Source organism: Manihot esculenta, chromosome 12 (assembly GCF_001659605.2).
Source record: "Manihot esculenta cultivar AM560-2 chromosome 12, M.esculenta_v8, whole genome shotgun sequence".
NCBI classification, from domain to species: domain Eukaryota; kingdom Viridiplantae; phylum Streptophyta; class Magnoliopsida; order Malpighiales; family Euphorbiaceae; genus Manihot; species Manihot esculenta.
In genome coordinates, this window is record NC_035172.2 from 7600988 (window position 1) to 7627705 (window position 26718).

A 26718-nucleotide genomic window follows, 5' to 3' on the forward strand; every position below is an offset into this window, starting at 1 on the left:
TAGCCTGCAACCTATATATTGGAGCATTTGTTCATTGTTCAGATTATTGAGATATGCTTCGTTGACCATAGAAAGTGTGTTTTGTCCACTGCTAGGAGCGAAAGAAATAATAGCACCCTCATTGGTAGCAACCTTAGCAGCAGCTCGTGAATTGTTGGCCATTTCAAGCGAAAGAAAACAAAGATTTCTTTTTAAGAGAAAGGGGATAAGAGACTGGTTTTAATCCAAATGAACATAGAGAATTTAATGGATTATCCTGACAATGAAACCAAATGATGTGACCGAAATAAAGTTGTGTTGCAATTGGTCAACCTGAAAGAAAGAGAATGTGAAGTGGTTGGTGCCTATGGTGGCCACTCTGACGTTCAAGTCAGTAAAATGAATAAAAGGGCAAATGTAAGGAATGGCTTAGAACTCAAGAGTAGTTGTGTAAGAATGCGTACCTTTGTATTTGCAATCATTAGTTTTTATATTGTAAGAAGATAGAGTTAATTATAGTATTTTCTGAAAATCTGGTTGGTGCTGGCTAATTGATAAGGGATCCCACCAGCTAATTGATCAGGGATCCCGTGATTACAGGCATAATAGGGATCTGCTGGATTGTGCCTGCTAAAGATAACTTTATGTGAAGACTAGACCTCTTCAAAGGAGGGCGAGTTTTAATGAAGAACTGTGTGCTGCAGTGTCTAGGTCTTCCTTTCCACGGTTGAGACCGCATATCGGCATATGAGAACTCTTGCCACATGGCTCTGCTTTATGATGACAGTCATGACTTATTTTGAGTGATTATCATGTTACATCAAACCTAAATGCTTTAATTTTTATTCCTATCCTTTAGATAAACGTTTCTCTTTATATTCAATTAAATATGAGATTATAAAAAAGCAACAGATCCATTAAAAGAACTCTAAATTAATTATCCTAACTATTATAAAAAAAAAAAGTCAATTTCATCAAAGTTAAAGAAGCAAAATAATAAGGGGTAAAAATAAAATAAAATCATAACTAAACTTGCTATAAATCTTCGTCCTAGGAAAAGATTAAGGTTGACACTATGATTTTAACATTAGATTTGAGTTTTTATATCATTCTAAGTAGATTTTTAAAATTAAAAAAAAAAAAAGAAGGAAAAGGATGAATTGATTTTTTTTTTTTTTTAATCTATAGATCGAATTTTGGTCACCATGATTCCCATATATATCTTGTCAACCTATTTAGTGAGTGGTATGCAAAGAAGAAGTGATTAGATTGGGATGGGTGGAAAGATGATTAATTAAGAAGAAATATTTAAGACTTTAAAAAGAAAGAATTAATTGTATATATATAAAAAGAAAAATAAATAGTTGGGGATTTCAGGAGAAGAGAGAAATTTTAGGAGAAAAATGACTTTTACTTAATCATTAAACTGTACACTGATCATGAATTGCATGCAAGTCACTAGCGTCCCCAACTTAGAGTTTCTCCTTGCAATTGGTGCAAGTCATCCATAAAGCATTCACCACTACAATTTGAATCTAAGGAATTTTTTTTGCCATCCATAATTCTTCTAAATGTATCCCCTAAAGTTGGTGAGAGTTGTTTTTGTTGGATCAAATGGAGCCCCTACGTATGTATCTTGTCTTCACTTAAATGAGACACTCGCGATCCTATCAATCTTAATTATAAAGAAATAGAAAGTTTAGCCTTTAGCAACTTTTTGAAGCATATTTTAATATATCTTCAGTTGAATAAATATATTTTTATAAAATAACAGTTCTATCTTAAATATTAAGAGATGTAGTTTTCAATTTGAAAGTCAATATTCAACCATAAAAACCATTCTCTTTGCACGTCAATATATAGCATCTCTGTAATATCAACTAGTTTTTTATAATGAAGTGCCTCATCATTTGTGGTAGAAAATGTTCTCTCACTACTAATACTTTTTCATAGCTTGAATTGAGGGTATCTGTCATGCCAAAACCTAGTCCCAAAAAAAAAAAAAAACTATAGAGCAAGAAACTTGTTTCCACTTTGTTTTCACAAGCTTTGCCTTCATGACAACTTTTGCTACTCTTTTCAAGATCATAATCATTTGAAATAAGCTATTTGTTATGGTTTCTGTGCTTCTCTTGTTACCAACTTAATCGAACTCCTTCGCTTTACTTGGCATTTCGAGCAACCCGAGTGGCAAAAACATCCAAAACCAAAGATAATGCCGACACAAGCACCTGAAACTATTTTGCCACCAGATCGACTACATTAACATCCATAGATGAGCATCTCCTCAACTACAATTTTATAGCAAATACAGAACCTTGTGCAATGTCAAATAAAGCTCTTACAAGCTTAGAACAATAGAATCATGTAGGCTTGAACCAATAACATGTTGAATTTCCTCAAGGAATAGGAGAAGGTTGCTGACTACGTGAATCAGTTTATGCTTATTTCGTTCATTGGTAGAGAAATATTTGGACTTGGACTCGCAAATTTAGAGAGCTAGACTGGTTGGCAAGGCAAGTAATATCATTGCTTCTTAGGGGTGTAAACGTACTGAGCTGAACCTAGTTTAAAGAACTCAATCTTGATTCATTAAGATTCTTTTGAGTTCAAACTAAACTCTAATTTTATTAATTACGAATTCGAGCCGAGTATTAATAAGTTCAAACATGACTCTTTTAGCAAATAAAATTAGATGAATCGAGTTTTTATTAAATTTAGTTTCAAATAGTTATGAATAATTTAATTTATTTACATGTATAATGAGTTTTAATTTAAAATTTATAAGTTTAAACTAAATAATTTTAGTTAAATAAGTATATGTATATAAATTAACTAGCAAACTTGTAAAGAACGAACTCTTAAATTTTAATGATCCGAATATCAACAAGTTTTAAGAATATAATTAAACTATATAGAGTTAAATTTTAAAAAATTTAAATTTGTCTCATGAAAATATATGCAGGGTTTAGCTTAGTTCTGTCATGATATTAATTTCAATTTGTTTAACAAGATTGTTCACGAGGCTGTTCACGAGTCTACTCATGAATATAAAGACGAGGCAAACTCACCAGTCTTAACAAGCCAACTATTATGTTGCTTAATATACGAGCTTAAAAATTAAGCTCAACTTTGACTTATTTATAAATCGAATTGAGCCTAATCAAGATTTATCAAATCGAAACTCAAATAGCTCACCAACTGTAACGACCCGGAAACCGATACCCCTCTGTAACGGCCCGAACCGCCACCGGCGAGAGGATCCAGATCGGCTTAAGGCCGCTGGGACCCGTAGCAAGCCAAACATACCTCCTATCACCTGGTCAAATCCCATACATGATCAAAACTTTAACATAAAAACTGGAACATCTGATGTAAATACCGAACTTGACCTGTATGCAACATAACTGGAAACCTAAAAGAACCCCATACTAGAGCTCTCAACAAAACTCTAGCTGGGTCAACATAACATACATCAAGCCGGAGTCACATCAAAAGAACTAGAACCTAACCTGTGCATGCATCAAACCACAAACATAAGACCTCCTCTAGGGTCCTCATCCATTACCATAGCGTGGTACACAACACATGCCACAAGATTAGTTCAAACTCAACTCCACATTAAACCCTATCATGCATATCTACCCAAACACATACATCAAATCTCCTTAAAACTTACTTAAAACTCATTAAAACATAAAGAAAAGCAGAGATCTACACTAACCTCTTGGAGATCGAGGGTTGGTGTGACCCGAACCTTGGAGATGTGGAGGAAACTAGCTTCAGGGTCTCCAAGCTCCAAATCCTAGATCCAAGCTTAAAACTCTTCAAAACCAAGGATAAAACTCATAACACTTTGGAAAGTCAAAGGAAAACTTGAAATCGACCAAGGGAGGACATGAACTCACCTTAGCCCGAGAATGGGGAAAAAAAACTCGCCCATTTTCGGTCTGAGGCCTTATATAGGCGACCGGCTTCGGCGGCCAAACCGGCACCCTAAAGTCCCCCATGTTCGGCGGCCGAACCTGGTTTCTGCCCAACTCAACTTTCGGAAGCCAAAAGTCCATCCGAAACCATCTCATGTTCGGCGGCCGAACATCACCTTCGGCGGCCGAACATCACCTTCGGCGGCCGAACCTGGGTTCTTCCTCCTTGGCCTTTTCTCTTCAAAACTCAATTTTCTTTCAATTAAAACCCTTAAAATCATTTGAAAATATTTTTAGAAAACACATTATACCCTTCTAGAAAGATCCAACACCCTAGATTCCGCCGGAAGGCAGGAATCCCGATGCCGGATTCTAGCCGGTATTACATTCTTCCCCCCTTCAAGAACATTCGTCCCCGAATGTTCCACAAACATACATACATAAAAACATGGCATCAATCATACATGAACAAGTAAGCAAACCAGCAAGCAAAACCTAAAAATCTCTCTCCTGAAAGAGAGACACAGGCACTACTGGAGTAAAACTCCCGGGTCTCCAAAAGAAACACCTTAGCAGTACCCAACCTACTCCTGAACTCCACTGGCTTCCGCTGTGCTACTCTGATCCTTACTCTTCTCTTCTCTTCTCATCTTTACTAACAGGCTTCTTCTCACTGCTAACCCAACACTAACTCTAACTCTCATAGGTAGTACCCGGATTTCAGATCTATCTTGGAAAACAAACAGCTCCTACTAGCTGTCCCAATAAATCATCCATCCTGCATGGGAATACCTGCCCTTGGTAGTGACCTTGGTCAACTACTTACAGTCGTTACCAGTCTCAAGGGTCTACCCTTCGTTTCCCACAACAACACTGGAACACTCCAGGGTAAGGTACTAGGTCGGATAAAACCCTTATCTACCAAGCCTCACCTCTATTTTGACAACTCTCAACTACAGGTGCCATTCTATAGGGAAGGACAGAAATGGTTCTGCGTCCAGACACCACTCCTATACCCAACTCCAACTCCCTGACAGATGGTAAACCTGACAACTCGCCTGGGAAGACATCTAAGAACTCTCTAACCAAAGACACTGAGGTTGGTTCCCGGACCTGACTGCAAAACTCTCAAACAAGAGCTAGAACCCTCTGACAACCCCTCCTACGTACCCTACGAACCTGATAGGCTGACATCAAACCTCTAGGCATCCCTACTATGTTCTCTCAGAAGAAAACCTCTGACCCATTCAGTCCTCTGAACTTGACTACCTCGTCTCTGCAGACCAAGATAGCACCACGAGCAGAAAAACCCAATCCAACCCTAAACTGACGTCCAGACAGTTAAGTCTAGGACCTCAAAGTCGGGTGGAAGGCATTTACCCTCAACTGTCACAGAACTGGACCGGCAGACTGACTCTGCCACAGATGGATCACACGAGAGTCTACTGACCAAAGAGAACACTCTAGCTCAGAAGCTATCAACTCAACCTCTTGACGGCTCCTAGAGCAACTAAAGAAAGAGAAAAACACTAGGGTTCACAAAAACATACACATCAGAACATTCAAAAGTGAGCGTACCTGACACCACCATGTTCGATGTGTCTGCCTCTTGCTGAGCTTGGGTGAAGATCCGAGCTGGAGCTGACAGACCTTCTCCACGGGAACCTTCAGAAAGAAAGGCTAACTCTCTTCCTCTACCTCGACCACTACCTGAGACATGGCTAGAGCTACTGGCTGAGCCGCTCTACCTGAAGCTGCTTGCTGGGACGGAGCCAACCTGGGCGCAGTGGGACACTCACGTGCTATGTGCCCCTCCTGTCCGCACCTGTAACATACGTCAGTCCCATAACGGCAGACTCCCTTGTGCGGTCTACCGCACTTCAAGCATCTTGAACTGCCTGAGCCAGAGCTTGAGCCACCAAAACCCAGACTAGCCTTCAACCGATTCCACAACTTGCTCTTCTTTGACCTTCTCAGGCCTCTGTTCCCCTTTTTAGTGGTGTTTCCCCACCTTTTATCTCTTGAGGCAGCAGTACTTAGAGTGGAGGGATCAATCCCCCCTGAACTTGAGATCCTGGAATCCTGAGTCTGAGCATCCTCCTGAGAATCTCCCATGCCTTCCTCTGGCACTCTGATTCCCAAACTAACATCCCTTCTCTGAACCTCCAACTCTACTTCCCTCATACTAGCTGACATCCTTCTTGGAGCCATTCCTTCTCTGCTTACATCAAAAGACCTTCCAGGGTCCCTTGATGTTCCCCATCTGCTGACTCCCCATGACTGCGCTCTTGGCAGAGCAGGAGGAAAGGTGTCCATACCTTCCCTCTCAGATGGAACTCCAGTCGATTCCACAGATCGATGGGCACCTCGCATTCTGGCTCCTCTGAAGAACAACACACAAGCATACAAACATTAGCATCATACGGTTCATATGAAAACACATGAACCTACACATACATGCATAACATGTCATACATAACATTAATGCACATGCATAAACTCATGGCATTTCACATCATCAAACAAGACAGGACTCAACATCCTATCCTAGTGGACATGATTCTTCCTATTGTGCTTGCCCTTCTATGACCTCTAAGCCAACCTCTTTCCGATGTGCAACACACCGTACTCTCGAGGCCCAAAGCTCTGATACCATTCTGTAACGACCCGAAAATCGATACCCCTCTGTAACGGCCCGAACCGCCACCGGCGCTAGGATCCAGATCGGCTTAAGGCCGCCGGGACCCGTAGCAAGCCAAACATACCTCCTATCACCTGGTCAAATCCCATACATGATCAAAACTTTAACATAAAAACTGGAACATCTGATGTAAATACCGAACTTGACCTGTATGCAACATAACTGGAAACCTAAAAGAACCCCATACTAGAGCTCTCAACAAAACTCTAGCTGGGTCAACATAACATACATCAAGCCGGAGTCACATCCAAAGAACTAGAACCTAACCTGTGCATGCATCAAACCACAAACATAAGACCTCCCCTAGGGTCCTCATCCATTACCATAGCGTGGTACACAACACATGCCACAAGATTAGTTCAAACTCAACTCCACATTAAACCCTATCATGCATATCTACCCAAACACATACATCAAATCTCCTTAAAACTTACTTAAAACTCATTAAAACATAAAGAAAAGCAGAGATCTACACTAACCTCTTGGAGATCGAAGGTTGGTGTGACCCGAACCTTGGAGATGTGGAGGAAACTAGCTCCGGGGTCTCCAAGCTCCAAATCCTAGATCCAAGCTTAAAACTCTTCAAAACCAAGGATAAAACTCATAACACTTTGGAAAGTCAAAGGAAAACTTGAAATCGACCAAGGGAGGACATGAACTCACCTTAGCCCGAGAATGGGGAAAAAAAACTCGCCCATTTTCGGTCTGAGGCCTTATATAGGCGACCGGCTGAGCCACCTTCGGCGGCCAAACCAGCACCCTAAAGTCCCCCATGTTCGGCTGCCGAACTTGAGGTTCGGCAGCCGAACCTGGTTTCTGCCCAACTCAACTTTCGGAAGCCAAAAGTCCATCCAAAACCATCTCATGTTCGGCAGCCGAACATCACCTTCGGCGGCCGAACCTGGGTTCTTCCTCCTTGGCCTTTTCTCTTCAAAACTCAATTTTCTTTCAATTAAAACCCTTAAAATCATTTGAAAATATTTTTAGAAAACACATTCTACCCTTCTAGAAAGATCCAACACCCTAGATTCCGCCGGAAGGCAGGAATTCCGATACTGGATTCTAGCCGGGTATTACACCAACAATTTAGTTATTACACCTCTAATGGTTCTAATGGTTCTATACTCTCTAGTAGAGTTAATGCTGGTGTGAGTACAAGTGAAGCCATAAACACCTTACAATGTTTAAAATTCTCTCCAAACCCTAAATAAAACAAAACCTAACCTCTTCAATATTTTTCCCAGCAGCCCCTTCACCCATATTTCCCTCTTATTATTTTCTAATCCACAAAATTAACTTTAAATATTCAAAACTCTCAACTTCAAATCTTTTATTTAAAATTTTCTTCTCTTAAAAGTTATTCGATCATTATTTAATTTATTTTTATATATTATTTTTTATTTTTAAAAAGTAATATATATTTTTATTTATTTTACTTAATTATTAATATATTTTGTAATTGAAATTCTATGTTAAACTGGTTAATTTAAAAAAAAAATTTTAAAATTTTAGAAAAAAAAGTTTTATGTGTAATGTTTAGATTATTCAATGGTTTCATAAAATATTTAAATTTAGAAAAAAAAAACAAATGTTAAATCAAGAAAATGTAATTTTAATAGGTAATAGGTTGTATTATTTAAATTTAAAAAACATTTTAATATATATCAAATATTGTTTTTATGAGTAATAAATTAGTCTATTTAAATTTAGAAAAATTGAATTTTAAATACTGGTTAAATATGATTATTATTTTTAGTTATATGTAAAATTTGTCTTAAGTGATACTAAATTATAGGCATGTAATTATCTTATAAAAAATATAATTTTATTATGTAAAATCAATATCATCAGTGAAAAAAATATTAGGGAATGTCATTTGAACATGATCTATTGAAGGATTGATCATGATTTATGTTAAAAGAAATATATTTATAAATATAGATAATGATACTATTATAAATAAATTTCTAAGTAATGAAAAAAATAGGGAAAATTACTTTTTAGTCCCTGAGGTTTAAAGTAATTAACACTTCTGTCTCTCTATTTTGGCGATCCAACACTTAAGTCCCTCATTTTCTCTTCCGTCCAAATTCGTAGTCCTTCCGTCCATTTAAACCGTTTGGTCAAAGAGTCAAAAGTGAGAGGTGATAATTTTTTCCAGAAATACCCTTCTCTTAATGTGAAATTCCTATTTTTTTTCTCTTTCATGTTTTTTCTAGTTACAGATTTCATATGTTCTCTAATTAAGAAGAAGAAGAAGAAGAGGAAGAAGAGACATTTGGATTTAGGTTTAGTGAGGGTTAATTTTGTCAATTCACGTGTCCCAAACGGTTATTTTGGATGGAAGGACTACGGATTTGCACAGAAAATAAAGTGAGGGACTTAAGTGTTGGGTCGCCAAAATAGAGGGACAAAAATGTTAATTATGTTAAATCTCAGGGGCTAAAAAGTAATTTTCCAAAAAAAAAATAAAGGCTCTTGCAATTTAATTAAAATATATAAATTAATTATTATAATTCTATTTTATTTTTTATATTATAATAATATATAAATTAATAATTATAATTCTATTTAATTTAATATTATTTTTTAAAAAAATTCATAATATATCTTGATATTTAATAATTGCAAAATTAATAAAAAATGTTCTTTCCTTATGGACATAGGAGGACATCCTAATATTAATGGAGATGCAGAAAATGGACAGTGACGTGTCCGCTATCTTTGCTTTCCTCACATCGCAGCAAAACAGACGTCACGCTCTTCCTCCATTTCTCTCTCGCGCAGAGCTAAGTTATGCTCTTCTTCTCGGAATTCAGATCCTAGGGTTTCGTTTCCTTTCCCTCTTCTTTCTCAGAAGTTAAACCCCACCTAAGCCTTCTCAATCCTCTACATTTTGCCTCTTCGCTTTCCACATTTCACCTCCATTATCAATTTCTATATTCCAGGAAAATCTAACTCCTCTGGACCTGCCACATCAATCAATTCATGGCCAAAACCAAACCAGGCAAAAAAGACCTCGATTCCTACACTATCAAAGGCACCAACAAAGTTGTTCGACGTATGTACTCTCTCTCTCTCTCTCTCGCTCTCTCTATTGGTGGAATCTCCATCATTCCTTTTTTGCCTTTGGGAACCCATGAATTTCTCATCTTTTTCCCCCTTTTAGAACCCATATTCTCATATTGTTTCCTTTTTTTGACGTTAAAGATTTTGAAAACCCAGTATTAATGGAAGTTTTCATACTTTGTTTTTCATCATTTTTAATGTTGGGTCATTTGTTTTCCCGTTTGGGTCTCTGAAGACCGTGGAAGTTGCTACTTTTTTGCTTATTCTCAAAAACCCCAAAATCTCGTTTTTATGATAATTTTTGAACCGCCCATTTTGCAGAAATATTGCCTAACTTTTATTTTTTGATCATTCAATGTTTTGTTCATTTTGTTGCAGCTGGTGATTGTGTGTTGATGCGCCCATCGGACTCCGATAAGCCTCCCTACGTCGCACGAGTTGAGAAAATTGAGGCCGATCATCGCAATAATGTCAAAGTCCGTGTCCGGTGGTACTATCGGCCAGAGGAGTCCATTGGTGGCCGCCGTCAATTCCATGGGGCAAAAGAGCTCTTCTTATCGGACCACTACGATGTGCAAAGTGCACACACAATTGAAGGCAAGTGCATCGTGCACTCATTCAAGAACTACACTAAGCTTGAAAATGTTGGAGCTGAGGACTACTTCTGTAGATTTGAATACAAGGCTGCCACTGGTGGGTTCACCCCTGATCGGGTAGCTGTGTGAGTATTCTTTTGCATTTTCTGTTATTTGGGTTGAATTGATTTTGTAGGTTTTTAAGTGTTGAAGTAATTGGATTATTCAACTGAGACCTGGATTCTTTTTTCTTCCTTGTAAGGTACTGTAAATGTGAGATGCCATACAATCCAGATGATCTAATGGTGCAGTGCGAGGGTTGCAAAGATTGGTAAATTTTTTGCCAACTCTCAATTTTTAACAAGAATTATATATATTAAATTGCAAAGCTTACATTTACATATTCTGCTGATCTTTTAATTTGTAGAAGCCACATGAATTTTGAATTAGTGTGGACATACTGTCCTTTTGGTCTGTTTATCAAATGTTTCACGGTAGTATTTCCATTATTGATATACTTATAACCTTGCGCTCAATTTAAACCTTTGTTTGGCTGGTTAAACACTTAGTTAACTTAAGTGCACCAAGTGATGCTGTACCTTGAATGTTTAGAGGAAGTATATCCATCTTATAGTATTTTCATATTTCGTTGTTTATTTGGACTGTCGCCAAAAGCAATAATTGGTGCCAATGTGTCATTAAGCTTGTGAGTTGCATGATGCTGCAAAGCTCTAGCTTATGTAAGGTTTTTAATGAATGAATCTAGCTTGAACTAAGTGAAGCTTGCTGAAGCACTTGCATTAATTGTGTATGGGTCTGAGTCAGCCTGTATGTGGGCACGTTTCATATCTAACAGTCTTTTACAATAGACTAAAGAAGTAACACACACACACACACACACACACACCCACCCACCCACCATGTACTTCTAGTAAGGTCCCTAAATGTTAAGCATCTAGAAATGACATTATAATAATTAGGATGGTTAGCTATGTTGCTGAAGCACATGCATTAATTGTGTATGGGTCTGAGTACTGTATGTGGGCACGTTTCAGATCTAACAGTCTTTTACAATAGACTAAAGAAGTAAAACACACACACACACACACACACACCATGTACTTGTAGTAAGGTCCCTAAATGTTAAGCATCTAGAAATGACATTATAATAATTACGATGGTTAGCTATGTTGCTGAAGCACTTGCATTAATTGTGTATGGGTCTGAGTCAGCCTGTATGTGGGCACTTTTCAGATCTAACAGTCTTTTACAATAGACTAAAGAAGTAACACACACACACACACACCATGTACTTGTAGTAAGGTCCCTAAATGTTATGCATCTAGAAATGACATTATAATAATTAGGATGGTTAGCTTTTGGTGATCGAATGATTAATAATTGTTGTTATATGCCTGATGATCGAAAGTAGTAAACACCTGATATTGAGTTGTAAGCAGAAAACTTATGTTATATTGCAGGTGCTTACTTAAAAATGTGTCATCTTGGTGTTTGGTGTAGTTTCAAATCACCTTTTATCATAGTTTCAACATCATATTATTATGAATTGGATTCATGAACTTTCTTACTTGTAGTATTAAGAAAGGTCGCATGGAGTTTTGATGGGTTCTTTGAACTTTTTTGGATTAATTGTAACATTGTGTTTCTTGTCTGTCAAAGCTCATTAACTGTAGATTGTTTAAACTTTTAGATGAAGTACTCAATTTATATTGGAATTTGGAACTCTTTCACAGCTGATTGGGTTTATTTATTTATTTTTATTCTTCTATCAACTAAATTTGGAAGGGACGCTTTCCTTTAATATCCTTAACCAAGTGGAATAGACAGATCCATTTAGCTGATCCATTAGATTGAGATTAATGCTTGATTTTACCAAGTAGAAACATTATGGAAATAGATCGAAACCAGAATTTGATGGTTGAACACTTATTTAACCGTGGTGCGCTTTTTTGAAGTTGTGATATATCATATACTGCATAATCAAATATTACAACTTGTCGAATTGGATTGTTTTTTTGTGCTTGAGTGATTATGCAATAGCAGTAAGTTCTTGAGTGATTATGTAGCAGTAAGAACACTAAAAACTGTGATTTCCTAACCGCTTTGCTAATACATTGCAGGTTTCATCCTTCTTGTATGGGTATGACAATTGAAGAAGCCAAAAAATTGGATCACTTTCTGTGTTTTGACTGTTCCTCTGATGATGATGCCAAAAGGACTTTGAACGCTTTCCCAGTATCACCATCTGTTGAGGCCAAGGTGAACATTGTGTCCCATCTCCCTAGTACAACTACAGGTGTGGGTGAATAAGTAGCGCCTAGGTGTCAAATTATCATGAGAACTAGTGATCAGCTTCGCTGCTTGTGTACTGATATTATTTGTTCTTCCAGTTCTGGTGGTTTTAATCTTTTACAACTTGGTACTTGGTTTCTCCAGCCATCCTTTTTCCCTGTCAGTTTTGCAATCAAGTTATATTCTCATCTCAAAGATTATAGGATGATGCTCAGCTTGTTGTCTTAGATGTCATGCTTTGGTCTTGCACAATCTTTGCCCACCTTATCTGTCATATAACCTGTTTTCACTGTGCAACCAAATTTCAGTTTTGTTACCTATTGGCATGTAACTAATGATAAAAAATGCCAACTGATTTTGACGGTATGGATGTATAGGGGCTTCTTAATATGAATGCAGGAAATTTCTATAAAGTTTGATATGGAAGAAATAGCTGAGAGCCGCATTAATTTGGAGGCATATATACTGTGATTATGACATCGTTAAGTGATTAAAGTAGTGCAAACATTGTAGAAGAGTACAATACTCACTATGCTGATACTGCATAGAGCTCTACTGATTTGTGTTAAAGTTTATCCTGGGCTGATTGTGCCCTTGCTAGTTGCAAATTTTGGTTCCATGTACTAATATTCTAAGGCCTCTTGGGCCTTTGGGATTGTTGTTATTGGTCGTGTTTCGTACATTCAAAAACACAGAGGAATATTGGCCAAATTATGTTCAGTTCATGGGGAACTAAGGATTACTGACCTGAGCATTACTATTTCCATTGGCGGGCATGAAAAGGTGTATCTTAACATGATGGTCCATCAAATGACATTTTACTTGTTCAATTGTATTGCAACATACACCTCAGATGGTACGTAAATATTGGCCGAGTTAATTTGTCTGTTAATGAACAAATGCACATGGGACAGGGGGTTGGCGTTTGATTTGGGATTTCTTTTTTAGTTTCTTAACAAGCATGCCATCAGCTTCTTATTGCAATTAAATTTAAACTGTGTAGTTATATTGTTTCAAGGTAGAGCAGAGGATTAGCAAGTAGAATACATGCTTAATTAATTTAGATCATCGAATGTTGGATTAGAGAGAGAGAGAGAGAGAGGAAACAGCTTAATGGGTGTGACCTTGTTCATCCTAGTTGATGGTTTCCATTTATATTTAGGGATAAATTGGAAGGTTGGAATGGATGTGTTGGTGGCAGTGAAAAGTACCACCTACTACCTAGGAGGTTGGACTTCAAACAAGTTCTGTTTCTATTGAGGGCAATGTCTATGCAGCAGTGATTATTTGAGGTCCTATACTCTGTTGAGAAATTGGTTTTTTATTTGCTTAGCCAATTTTTTCCCCTTTTTAATTTTCTCCATCAACGGTCAGTATGCTCTTGCTTGATCATGGTAAACTAGTATAGTAATGCTTTATACTATGTATTGGAGGAAGTTAGTTTTAAAAGAAGGTAAGGTTTTTGGACTTCACTAACTCACACGCATATACACACATGAACGAGAATGTCATATGCACAATAATCAGACTGGTACTTTTATCATTGCAGACTTTGTTTACAATTTCATCGTATTAGATTTTACACATTACTTTTGCTGCTTATCACATGATACTTCTAGAATTTGGGATGGGATCTTGTAGTTTAGTTGTCTAAAAACTCTACATGTCCATTTCCTTTAGATCTTCTCTGTTGTGTGGAAGCGAAATATTGTGAAATATTCTATTTCTACTTTATAGGTTTTGCTTCTTTACAGTTATTGGTGATTTGCTTAACATGGATTTTCTATATAAAGGATTTTAGTTTTAACAGAAAACATTTTTTGATGGTTGCAGAAACTAGTAACTTTCTGGTGTCTGTCTAAGGTGTTCCCATGTTATTTTGTCTTTGCTAAGTTGCTTATTTGCATAAGTATTATCTGTACAAGTATCTCACATGGTAACCCTAGCATACTTTATTTATCTAATATGATACTCGTTTGGTATTTTGACTTTATAACTTGCTTTAGCTTTCTCTGTTGAAACTAATCTGTACTTTGCATCTCTAAGTAAATCTTTGTGCTTGAGAGTTTCGGATGGCATTTGATTGTTTAGATATCCAAATGATCATCTCCTCAAGTTCTGCTTGGAGCTAAATGTTGTAGTCCTCTTGGTGTTCATAATTAGTGATTATTTTATCTGTATGATGCATATATCTGACTGAGTCATGAAATTATGTAACACTCATGAGCAGGTGGCAAAATTGGATGCCAATCTTTGTGGGGAGATTATATTCCCTGTGCTTTGTCTATTTTGGTCAGAGAGAAAATAATGTTAATTCATTAACCCTTCGTTTGGTATGAATGATTTTGTAAGAAAAGAATTCAAATGAATTCTTGCAAAATCATTCATGATTTCATTTTTTATACATGATAAAAAGTTTTCAAGTTAAAAAATTTTTAATTCTTTTATTTCAAACAAAAATTTTGCAAGAAAAGAATTCAATTGAATTGAATTCTTATAAAATTCTTAATTCCAAACAGAGGGTAAAGGATTTAAGTCATATTTATGAAAGTTAATTTATCAGAAGCATTAGAAGTTCTGAATAATTAGCGAATTTTATTGCAAAAGATGGAGGTGTAGCCTGTGTAAGTTTAAATGGCATATTTTGTTTACAAGGAAAAGCTAATGGATTTATGTTAAATGCTTTGGAAAAGGATCCTTTTGTTTTTGTGTTGCCTGAAGAAGAATATATGTGTTAATTCCTACGAAAAGAAAATTCATTTCAATTGATATTTTGATTCTTGATTGTTTCTAATATGGGATTATTAGTCTTTTCTGTTTTTTTGTCCCTTTACTCTTTATGATGTATTTTTCTCGTCTTGGTTTTTTATGCTAGCTGGAGACAAAGCGAAGGAAGAGATGACAGATAATCATGATGGGTGATTGGGAGGTACTTTTTCTTGCACATTAGCTGCAGTGTGTTCTTGTTGCTTGATGTTCAATTATACAGTGCTGATAAGATATTATGCTTGCACAAGCAAGAGGCTCTTCTTATTTATAATTTTCTAGTGTTTGTTCGTGCGAATGGTCTTAGGAGATGATCTGTAGTGCCTAATGATGTCCTCGTGAGTGCTGTGCCAAAAATTGAAGTGTCTTTTTTCTTTTCTGCTCCTAAAATGATGATGAATCAAATTAAATGTCTCGTGAACCTTGGGTTTGTTATGGTATATGCTATATATGTGACAAACTCATTCTGTTCTTCCTTTCTTCTTCCCTTAATCACAAGGGACGTGGAAAGAGGAGTTGGGTTTTAGCAAGAGATGTAACAGTCGACTTAATCCAGGCACTGCTTTGGACTCAAATCTTCATGTGGGGTGATTTGTTGATGTAGATGAAGGCAAATACCACTTAGTCTCAACGTCCAAGGGTGGTTATGGTTTTCTTGTTCCTTTTTTCATTTTTTTCTTTTTGTATAGATGGCTCTGGACAAATTTTTGAGCCAGTGTCCCAATTCTCTAGTTGCCAAGTCTTCTGAAATTTTGAATCACCTGTTGAAAGCTAGCTGATTGAATGTGGGATTTCCTCTATTGAGCAGAGCTGCTGATAGCCTTGCCGAGGGCATCAACTGTTCCGTATGAATATATATGAATAAACCATATTTGTAGGAGCAGGGGAGCAATGCCACCATCTATTGGTGAGCATCTTTATCTAATTATGCATATTTTTGTTATCGACAGCCTCTAGTTGAGAAAGAGAGAGAGAGAAAAGTTCACATTGGAGTTTTGTGTGCATAATGCATGAATGGGTTTCTTGAAGGATTTGGAATCCCACACATATGTTCTAAGATGATATTTTAATCACATATATCAGAGTTGAGTGCTGGGAAAGAAAATGCAATTTATGGTATCATACTGGATCTTACTGGTTTCTGAGGGAAAAGGTAATAACTCAAAAATTGCATGGTTAAGAAGAAAAAACAAAAAGAAAGCAAGGAGGAGCACTGTTTGAATGCGGATCGTTAAGCAAATGTTGGTTGTTGATCAACATCCATTTATTATGAAGGATTTTAATAAAAAAAATTTACATGTTTAAAAAAAGGTTTAACTAATGAAAACTTAAAAAGAGATTATCTGTGTTTGCAAGGTCATAAAGAGGTCATAAAATATCTGGTCTCAAACATGTGTATCTAATTAATGGAGAAATTTACTATTTAGGAAAATTTATTAGTTGATCTATTGGGATTGAAGAATATATTGAGATTTTAAAAAATTTATTAAATTAGTTATTTCTTTTATTTTAGCCAATAAGTATAGTATTATATAATCTCAATGGTATGGAAAAATTAGAGAGCTGATGTAGCAATGGAGGTTAAATTTAGCAAAAGGAGTTAATGGTGGGATAAACTAATCCTATGGTAACAGTTCAAGCTAAATCTATCAAGAAAAAAAATTTTTCTTTTTTTATTTAATATATATTAAAAAACTAAAACCTATTGGTTTCTTAAATAATTTCTTTTTATTAAGAAATTTCTAAAGTATTTTAAAGCATAAGGTATTTAATTTTTTTGATGAGTAAGAAAAGTCAATAAAATTCATTACTTAATCTGTGTCAACTTTATTTTCTTAAATAAAGTTATTTATGGATTTATTATTATGTTATTATTTAATATGCCAATAAAAAAAATTTATCCATTGTAGAAGTAATTTGATGTAATATAATAATATTAAGAAAAAGGTTAAACAGAAATTATTTTAACTATATTAATCATTGTCTCTTCTTAAATTATATTGAAAAGAGTAATAACTATACTAGAACTTACAAGCGATTGCTATAGCCTTGAATTCAACATGTAACATGGGGAGACCTTTCTGTTATTCAAGGTGTAACTATCATCTTTAAAAAAAAAATCGTTTACTTGTCCTCTGTTATTCATGAAAAGAAATTTCTTGCACGTATCTACATGTTAAAGTTATCAGTTTTAGAGGAGGGGCAATAGTTCGAGTCAGTCAAAAGTAAGCTCAGAAATATTAGAGACACTCCATCAAAGACTTAAAAAAATGACAATTTCAATTGACTTATTGAAAAAGTCCCTCACACACAGTTTGAGTCAACAGATCAAAAGGTATGTTTTGGTTCGATTTTAAATAACATTATAAAAAAGAGCTTGATCTTAAACAATATTATAAAAAAGAGCTTGTTAACCTTTTGAGAAGTACGAAGCTTCGACATAATCACACACAGCTTAAATATAGATATTTTAGTTAAGTCGATTCAGCAAAAAAAAAAGAAGGAAATTCACTTGTAAAAGAGAGTAGGTAATAAAAGGTGAAATTAATAAACTGTCAAATGCATGATTGATTAAGAAAATGCAATATTCTACATGACTCATTAATGTGGTGCTAGTGAAAAAACCTTATAGAAAGTGAAGGATATGTGTAGACTTTACGAATTTAACCAAAGCATGTCCCAAGAATCAGTATCGACTCTATCTATTGAAAGGTTAGTTGTGGTTTCTTTTTTTGATATTATTTCAAGTGTGAAACTATTTAGAAGTAATATAGTTTCTAAGAGGGGTATGAAGATTAACACATAAAAATTAAAGCAATATGGGACATAAAAGTATCAAAATGCATTAATGATATCTAAAAATTAAACGAGCGGATGACAACCTTCGGTAGTCATTTCATATTCCGCTAAACGGTGTCATTTTTTAAGACTTTAAAGAGAAATAATAAATTCATTTGAGGAGAAACTTTTAATGGCTTAAAAGGTTTTGTATCTTCTTCATTATTATTTTATAAAATTAACTCCTTAATTATTAATCATTAATTATTTAAATATTTAAACTATTTAATTTTTATAATTTAAATTAAATATATTATTTAATCATATAATTTTAAATATGTATATTATGTATAATCTCTTTGACAAAATTTAAAACAAATTAATTAATATTTCTCATGACTAAACAATTTAATTATATAAAAAATATATAAATAATTTAATTAAGTAATTTTAAAATAAAAACAAAATACTCCATTTCTTAAAATTTCAGAGACCTAATAATAATTCATCTATTTTTTTCTTTAAAAATGGAAGATACTCTTTAACAAAACACACTGTCCTTTTGAAATAGTTTATATATATATATATAAATATAAAGCATCATTCAATTATAGAATATAATTATTCTATGAAATATGAAAATGGTATTTATTGGTAAGAAATACGGTTTAAAAAATAGTGCCCTAGTTTTCTTTCTCTAGTTTTCTTTCCTTCTCTTTGAGGCAGTGGTCTTGACTTTGCTGGTGATGCAGCTGCCTTTTTCCAATTTTTGCCTGGGTCACGTTCCTTTCCTCCCCACATGGGTGAAATTTTTTTCCCTTTTTCCTTTTTTTTTTTTTCAGTAGGTAATGTTTATCGATAGAACGGTTTGTTTATTTTTTCAGTCTGTGATGTCCCAAGATAAGTGACTAAAAAGTAGGTAAATAGTCACTTTACCAATTTTTCAACTGTTGTTCTAAGATTCAATTAAAAATTAAAACTGCTATTTCTGAGTATGAGTGAGTTCTAGTTTAAACAGATAATTAAAATATTTTCTTGAAAGATTAAAAAATAAATTTATTAAATGCAAATATGTACTATAAAGATTAAAAAATAAATTTATTAAATGCAAATATGTACTAAATAGATGTAGATAACATAAAGTAAAAATGAAATTAACAAGCTAATTTTTGTATATTCTTGTAACATTATTTTAATATTTAAACACATATCTCAAATAAATATTAAAAAGCTGAATTTAAAGAGTTAGTGATAAATATTAAAAACTTGTTTGTTACCTTTTTTTTCTTTTCCTTTTTTTTCACTTGTTTAATATGGGGCAATGAAAACGGAAAACGTTGAATGAAGGTTTTTTTTTTTTTCAATTTTTACTTTTGAATCGGTTCCTGATCTCCACTATTATATCACAATTATCTTTTTTTTTTTTTTCCAAAATAATTTTTGTTAAGTTTCTCTAAATTCCTTCATCTTAAAGGGTTGACCTCTCTGTTTTTAGTCTCTCTGTTTGGGAGTATCGGTCTTACCTCTCTGGTAAGTTTTCTAGGGTTTTTTTAAGGCTTCTCTATGGCATTTGAAGATGACATGTTTTCTGTGGAGATGGCGGGTCTTTCGGTCGACGGTGATGTGGAGGGTGAAGACGGCTTGGTCTTCGGAATCGACGATGGTGTACTCGACCAGGATGACCTGTCATTGTGTCTAGTGGGGCGGTTCTTAACAAGTCGACCTATCAACTTCAATGCGATGGAGCACACCTTGGTGGCGCTTTGGCAGCCATTTGAGCAAGTCTCTGTCCGTCGGGAGGAGGGTGATCGGTATGTATTTCAGTTCTATCATTCAGTCGATGTGCAGAGAGTTCTGGATATGCGTCCATGTACGTTCAACAATCATCTCCTGGTTCTTGAGAAGTTGGAAGGTTTCTCCCACCCGTCTAAGGTTCCTCTTACCCATGTCCCCTTCTGGATTCAGGTGCATGGTTTGCCGTCGGGGTTCTTTTTTGAACGTGTAGTGACCCGCATAGGGAATGAATTGGGTGTCTTCATGGAATCTGATCCTTACAACTTCCTGGGTCCTCGGAGGGCTTATGTTCGGCTTCGATACAAGCATGACCTTTCAGCTCCCATTCACAAATCCTTGAGAATGCGCAAGAGTGATGGAGCATGGTTCACTGCAACTTTTGCTTATAAGAGGGCGCCCAGTTTCTGTTTCATTTGTGGACTGTTTGATCATACAGAGAAATTTTGCAGGGAGCTTCTGAAGTTTGGGAATGCGCCAGTGGTTCGAAAATTTGGGCCGAAATTACGTGTCAATCATCGACGCCCTCAGAGTCTTGGCAGCCGATGGCTTAAGGGAGGAGGAGGGGAGCAAAGCATCCAAGGTCAGTCGAGTTTTAATTCTGGTAATTCCACTGATAGCGGACTGAATTCGCCTCCAAATGCGGGGGTCTATAATGATCATGATATGGAAAGGGGTCAAGAGGATCTTGATGTTGGGGAGGATCAAGCTATGGGTTTGGGAGTTGGTGTAACCATTGTTGATCCTAAACGGCGACGTATAGGACCTGATCACAAGAAGGTCATTGGGGAGAGGTCCTCTGTGGTACACGGTTCAAGCAATGCAGGTAGTAATCAGTCAAAAAATGGAGTAGCGGCGGGTCCTGGGGTTCAGGCCCGCCGATCACAATGAGTTGTATTAGTTGGAACTGTCGTGGGCTTGGCAACCCACGAGCAGTTCAGGCCCTGAAAGAGATGATCAGGGTTAAGAGGCCGAACTTTCTTTTCTTGATTGAAACTTTATGTGGTTCTGCTAGGGTGAATGAGATAAAAGGTTTGTTGGGCTTTGATGATTTTTTCAGTGTGGATAGTTTGGGTCATAGCGGAGGGTTGACTTTATTGTGGAGGTCAGTCTCTTCTATCTCTCTCTTAAGTTCATCGCAACATCATATTGATACAGAAATCTGCATGGATGGTGTTGGTTCTTGGCGCTTGACAGGGTATTATGGTGAAGCTGATCGTGGCTCTCGCCACTTGTCTTGGCAGAGACTGCGTATACTGGCATCTCATCTTGAAGCGCCTTGGGTGTGTTTGGGTGACTTCAATGATATTCTTTCTCCATCTGAGAAGCGAGGTGGTCGACCCCAACCTCCACGCTTGATCAATGGGTTTCGAAAGGCTCTTTGTGATTCTGGTCTTATAGAATTTCCTATGACAGGATACCCGTTCACGTGGGAGCATAGCAGAAACAGTGGTAGTTGGGTGGAATCTAAGTTGGATCATGTTCTTACTAATGCTCAATGGCGTGCCAGGTTCTCTAATTCTTTAGCTGAAGTGATGGGTTTCTCTACATCTGACCATCTGCCTATCCTGCTTGTAGTTAAATGCTTTGTGGAACAGCGTCATGCTCACCGGTTTCGTTTTGAGAATACGTGGCTATGTGAGACTGGTTGCCGGAATCTTATTTTTGATATTTGGCAGTCTTCTTCTAACATGGATGCTGCGGGTAAGCTTGAGGCTTGTCGTTCTGCTCTCAAATCTTGGGGTATAAATCTTCGTCTTAAGCACAAAGTGGAGATGGATGAGTGCCTTGCTATCATGTCCCATTTACGTGGCTCTCGCCTACAGGAACATATAACTGAGTTTTTACGAGCTAAAGCCTGCTTCTTTCACCTCCTAAATCTCCGTGAGATCTTCTGGAAGCAGCGGGCCAAGCAATTTTGGCTTAAGGAGGGTGATGCTAATACTCGTTTTTTCCACCAGTCTGCCAGTGCTCGAAAAAGGAAAAACACGATTGTCAAACTGCTAGATGATTCAAATGTATGGCGGGACAGGAATTCGGGGTTGGAGGGTGTGATGACTGATTACTTTATGACTCTTTTTACTTCCCACAGTTGTAATTCTGAACATGTTTTGCAGTGTGTCCCGACGTTGGTATCACAAGATCATAATGCTTCTCTCTTAGCGCCATACAGTTGTGATGAGGTAAGGTCTGCAGCCTTTTCCATGAAAATTGATAAATCTCCTGGGCTAGATGGTTTCAATCCTGGTTTTTTCCAGCAGTATTGGAATATTATAGGAGATGATGTATCTAGTTTTTCCATTGAGTGTCTGCATTCCTTGTCTATTCCTCTGAAGTTGAATGAGACGGCTTTAGTTTTGATTCCAAAGAAGTTTGTGCCTGAGCAAATGAGCGACTTGCGTCCTATAGCCCTCTGCAATGTGGTCTATAAGATCATCACTAAGATGATAGTTAATCGGCTTAAGTCCCTTCTGCCCACCATCATCTCGGAGAGTCAGAGTGCTTTTATTGCTGGTCGAAGTATTCAGGATAATATAATCTTAGCTTTTGAGGCCTTGCATGGTTTTAAAGTGCATCAAAGGAAAAAAGAGTTTTCTGGGGCCCTCAAAATGGATATCAGCAAGGCCTATGATAGACTTGAGTGGGGTTTCATTCGGGATATGCTTCTTCGGCTGGGTTTTGCGCAACAATGTGTTGCTTTGCTGTTCTCTTGTATCTCCACTGTTCGTTATTGGATCCTGCATGATAGCAAGGAGTTAGGCCCTATTGTTCCTACAAGGAGATTGAGGCAAGGAGACCCCTTATCGCCGTACTTGTTTATTCTTTGTGCTGAGGGGCTTTCCCGTCTCCTGCAAAATTGTATAAGCAGTGGAAGCCTTCATGGGTATAGGGTTTCTCGGGGTGGCCCGCAGCTTTCTCACCTTTTTTTCGCAGATGATAGCTTGATCTTCTTCCGAGCAAGTGTTCAGGAGGCTTTGGAACTCAAGCGTATCCTTCGCATGTATGAAAATGCATCTGGACAGGTGAGAAACCTTCAGAAATCATCTATCTCCTTTAGTAGGTACACTCCTGTGGCTCTTCGGGACTCTGTATGCTCAGTACTTCAGGTTGAGGAGAAACCAGATTTTGGAAATTATTTAGGACTTCCTTCTCATGTTAGGAATAATAAGAGGGAAGTGTTCAGTTTTGTTAAGGATAGATTGTGGAAAAGGCTGAATTCTTGGAAGCATCGGGCACTGTCTCAAGCAGGTAAGGAGGTTCTCTTGAAAACAGTCCTCCAAGCTTTGCCAAACTATGTGATGAGCTTATTTTTACTTCCTCGGACTCTTTGTGATGAACTGCAACGCATGATGACTAGATATTGGTGGAGTAAGGGGGCGGATCAAAATCGGGGTATTCATTGGCTGGGTTGGCACAGAATGGCAAAGCACAAATCTGATGGCGGGCTACGTTTCAAAATTCTTTATAAGTTTAACTTGGCCATGCTTGGGAAGCAGGGCTGGCACATTATCAACAGGCCTCAGTCCTTAGTGGCTCGTGTCCTTAAGGCCCGCTATTTTTCGACACAATCTTTCTTTGAAGCTCCTTTGGGAAGTAACCCTAGTTTTTTGTGGCGCAGCATATGGGAAACTCGGGGTCTGATTCGAGCTGGGGCTTACTGGAGGATTGGGAATGGTCAGTCAGTTTCAATCTGGGGGCAACCCTGGTTGAGAGAGCTGCCTGAGTCCCTGGTTTCCACAACCCCTCCTTTGAACTGTGCTAGAGTTGTTGTTTCAGATCTCATAATTAACCACAGATGGAACGAGAGTTTAATTGCACAGATGTTCAATGAAAGAGATAGAAGTTGTATTTTGAACATCCCTCTTAGTCTTTCATCGTGTTCTGATACATGGTACTGGAAATTCGAGTCCAAAGATCACTATTCGGTTAAGAGTGCATATAGGTTCCTGGTTGATGGCTTTCAACATAGGGAAGGGAGCGAGATATGGAAAAGGTTCTAGAAAGCTAAAGTTCCCCCAAAAGTGCTCAATTTCTGCTGGCGGGCTCTAGTTAATGTTGTCCCTTGCCTCTCGTTACTTCAGTCCAAGAGAGTCCCAGTTGATCCTTCATGCCCGTTGTGTCATGTAGCCCCTGAGAATGTCTTGCATATTCTGATTCAGTGCCCTTTTGCCCGCAGCTGCTGGTTAAGCTCGTCGTTGGGTTGGCCTGCGCCTTCTGCATCTTCTTTAAATGAGTGGTTTTCTTTAGCCTTCTCTTCTGCTTCTGTGGAAAATGCCTCCCTTATGCTAATGATCTTATGGGCTTTGTGGCAAAATAGGAACAATGTTGTATGGAAGGGCCAGGGTCAGACTGCGAGTGGTGTGTTCTTCATGGCTCTGAATTTTTTGCAGCAATGGAAAGCAGCCCGGGTCGTGTCCTCAGTAAGCACCATTGTCGACCCGGCTCGCCTGATCTGGTCTCCTCTGCCGCATGGTTGGATCAAGGCGAACATTGACGCCTCTTTAAGATTGCAACGAGGTTCGGTAGGTTTCGGTTGTGTAATCCGGAAGGATGATGGGAGTTTTGTGGCTGCTAGAGCAGGCTCTTTTTATAGCCAGATGGATGCAAAGTGTGCTGAAGATATAGCATTCCGGGAAGCATTGAGCTGGATTAAAGAGTGTGGATGGGATCGAGTTCTTTTCGAATTGGATGCTCAGGTACTTGTGATGTCAGTTAATTGTGTTTTATTAGATGATTTATCGTCTTTTGACCTTTTAGTTCAAGATTGTAAACTGCTTCTATCTAGTTATGAGGAAACAAAGTGTGTTTTTGTTTATAGATCTGCAAATGATGTCGCTTATGTTCTAGCAACATCGGCTCATTCTAAGTCAGGTCAAGGAGTTTGGATTGATATCCCTCCTCCTCATATTGTTTCTTTGTTCTCTTTGAATTAATAAAGTTTTCTTGTTATTTCAAAAAAAAAAAAAAACAATTATAATAAAAAAATTGATTTAATTTCAGCAATGATTTCTAGTGTGAAAATTATCTCATTATTGTTTATCTTTAATAATACTTACAAATATAAAAACTAAATTTAAAATATTAATAATATTACCTTATTTTACAATTTATTTATTTATCTATCAATATGCATTAACCAATATATAAAACGATCAGGATGTTAGAATAATCCTTTAAAAAAAATATTCTGCAAAACGTAAAATAAAAACTATAAATAGTTTTTAATTTTTTAAAAATAAACAAATAAAAAACCAATAATATTATTAAACACAATGATATTACATAAGACTCGCTCAAAATAGACAGTGAGCTGCTACCATTAGACAGAGCCACATAGCAAGGATTTAATAAACATATATGCAGTTCCACCACCATAGAAAAGAAGACCCGGGTGCTTCAGGACAAGTCGGACAGACTCGCCCTCTCAACTTTAGGGCAATGCTCCATAAGAAAATTACCGTTAACGGCTATAATCTAGGAGATCCCCTTTACGTCTACGATCACGGAATTCCCGACCAATTAGCTGGAGAAGGTATCTTACTAATGAGTTGGTCAAATCATCGCCGGATCATCAGAGAATGCCATATTTATCTCCATTTTCTTAAAATATAAAAGGAGAAAGATTACAAAGGTAAAAGTACGTTGTTCTCTCACACAACTACTCTTGAGTTATAAACATTATACTCGCTTTTCTTCACCCTACTGACTTGAGCATCAGAGTGGCTACCGTAAACACTCACCACCTCACATTTTCTTTCTCACAGGTTTAGCCAATCACAGCACAGTTCCATTTCGGCTACGTCATCAATTTGATTTTAACAACATCATTTGGTTCTGTTGTTAAGAATTCCATTGAATTCTTTCTGTTCATTTAGATTAAAACCGATCTCTTATCCCTTTTTTCCTAAAAAGAAATCTTTCTTTTATCTTTAGAAATGATCGACAATTCACGAGCCGCTGCTAAGGTTGCTATCGATGAAAAGGCTATAATTTCTTCCACTACCAGCAGTAGACAAAACACATCTCCTATAGTCAATGAAGTAGATTCCAATAATATGAGCATTGAGAAAATACTCCAGTACGTTCGAAGGTTGTAGGTTATTTTTGAGCAATGTAAAGCTCAGGAAAAGGCATCACTCATGGCTCCTAGGGGAAGGGAGAAAGCTCAAGGATTCGGACAGGGGCAATCCAGACGCATTCCAAAGAGAAGGACAAGTTCGAGGAAGAGGGGCCGTTAGATGATGTTCCCAAGGATGTTGGCTAGAAGTTGGTACGGGTTGCCTAAAGGGGCCAGGAGGGATGGGAAAAAGACAAAAGGATGGATCAGAAGCAAAGTCAAAAACCGAAGAATCAAGGATATGAGGGAGACAATAAAAGTTACTCAGTCCCCCGAGGAAAGAATGGCCAAGGTAAGTATAAAAAATATACCTCATTGAATGACTCATGAACACATATTCTAATGTGGATTAGGAAAAATGACAAAAAGATCAGGTGACCTCTCAAACTCAATCCTAAGAAAGCCAAAAAACGAGACAGGACTAGATATTGTCATTTTCATAAAGACCACGGACATGTAACAAAGGAGCGCTGACAATTGAAAGATGAGATCGAAAGGTTAGTAGGGAACGACACACACTTTGAAAGTTCATCAAAAATAGTAGAAAAGATAAGAGGCCCAAACTCGAGGTAACAATTCCCGAAATCATCATTGACAGTAAACTTGTGAGGTTATTCATGTGATTGCAGGACGACTGAGTGTTAATGAGGGTGACAATAATGGGAATATCACAAATGTCCAGCTCTTGAGTCAAACTCCAAG

The 26718-nt window shown here is 37.0% G+C and overlaps 1 protein-coding gene across 7 annotated transcripts in view; it reads left to right on the top strand.

Moving 5' to 3' along the window:
- Positions 1-9309: 9309 nt before the first annotated feature.
- The window catches only part of LOC110627463 (chromatin remodeling protein EBS), a 33763-nt gene continuing 16354 nt past the window's right edge, over positions 9310-26718 (top strand). For 2 of the 7 annotated variants that reach the window (XR_006348066.1, XM_043949074.1), the window contains exons 1-5: positions 9310-9667; positions 10054-10396; positions 10513-10581; positions 12392-12530; positions 15439-15492. Coding sequence is in view for 6 of the 7 variants with exons in the window: in XM_043949074.1 (XP_043805009.1) it covers positions 9595-9667; positions 10054-10396; positions 10513-10581; positions 12392-12530; positions 15439-15465 (651 nt within the window). In the remaining variant the exon portion in view is untranslated. Of the gene's footprint in view, positions 9668-10053; positions 10397-10512; positions 10582-12391; positions 12568-15438; positions 16210-26718 lie in introns of those variants that run through there. The other 5 variants (XM_021773781.2, XM_021773780.2, XM_021773783.2 and 2 more) reach the window with 5 other exon arrangements.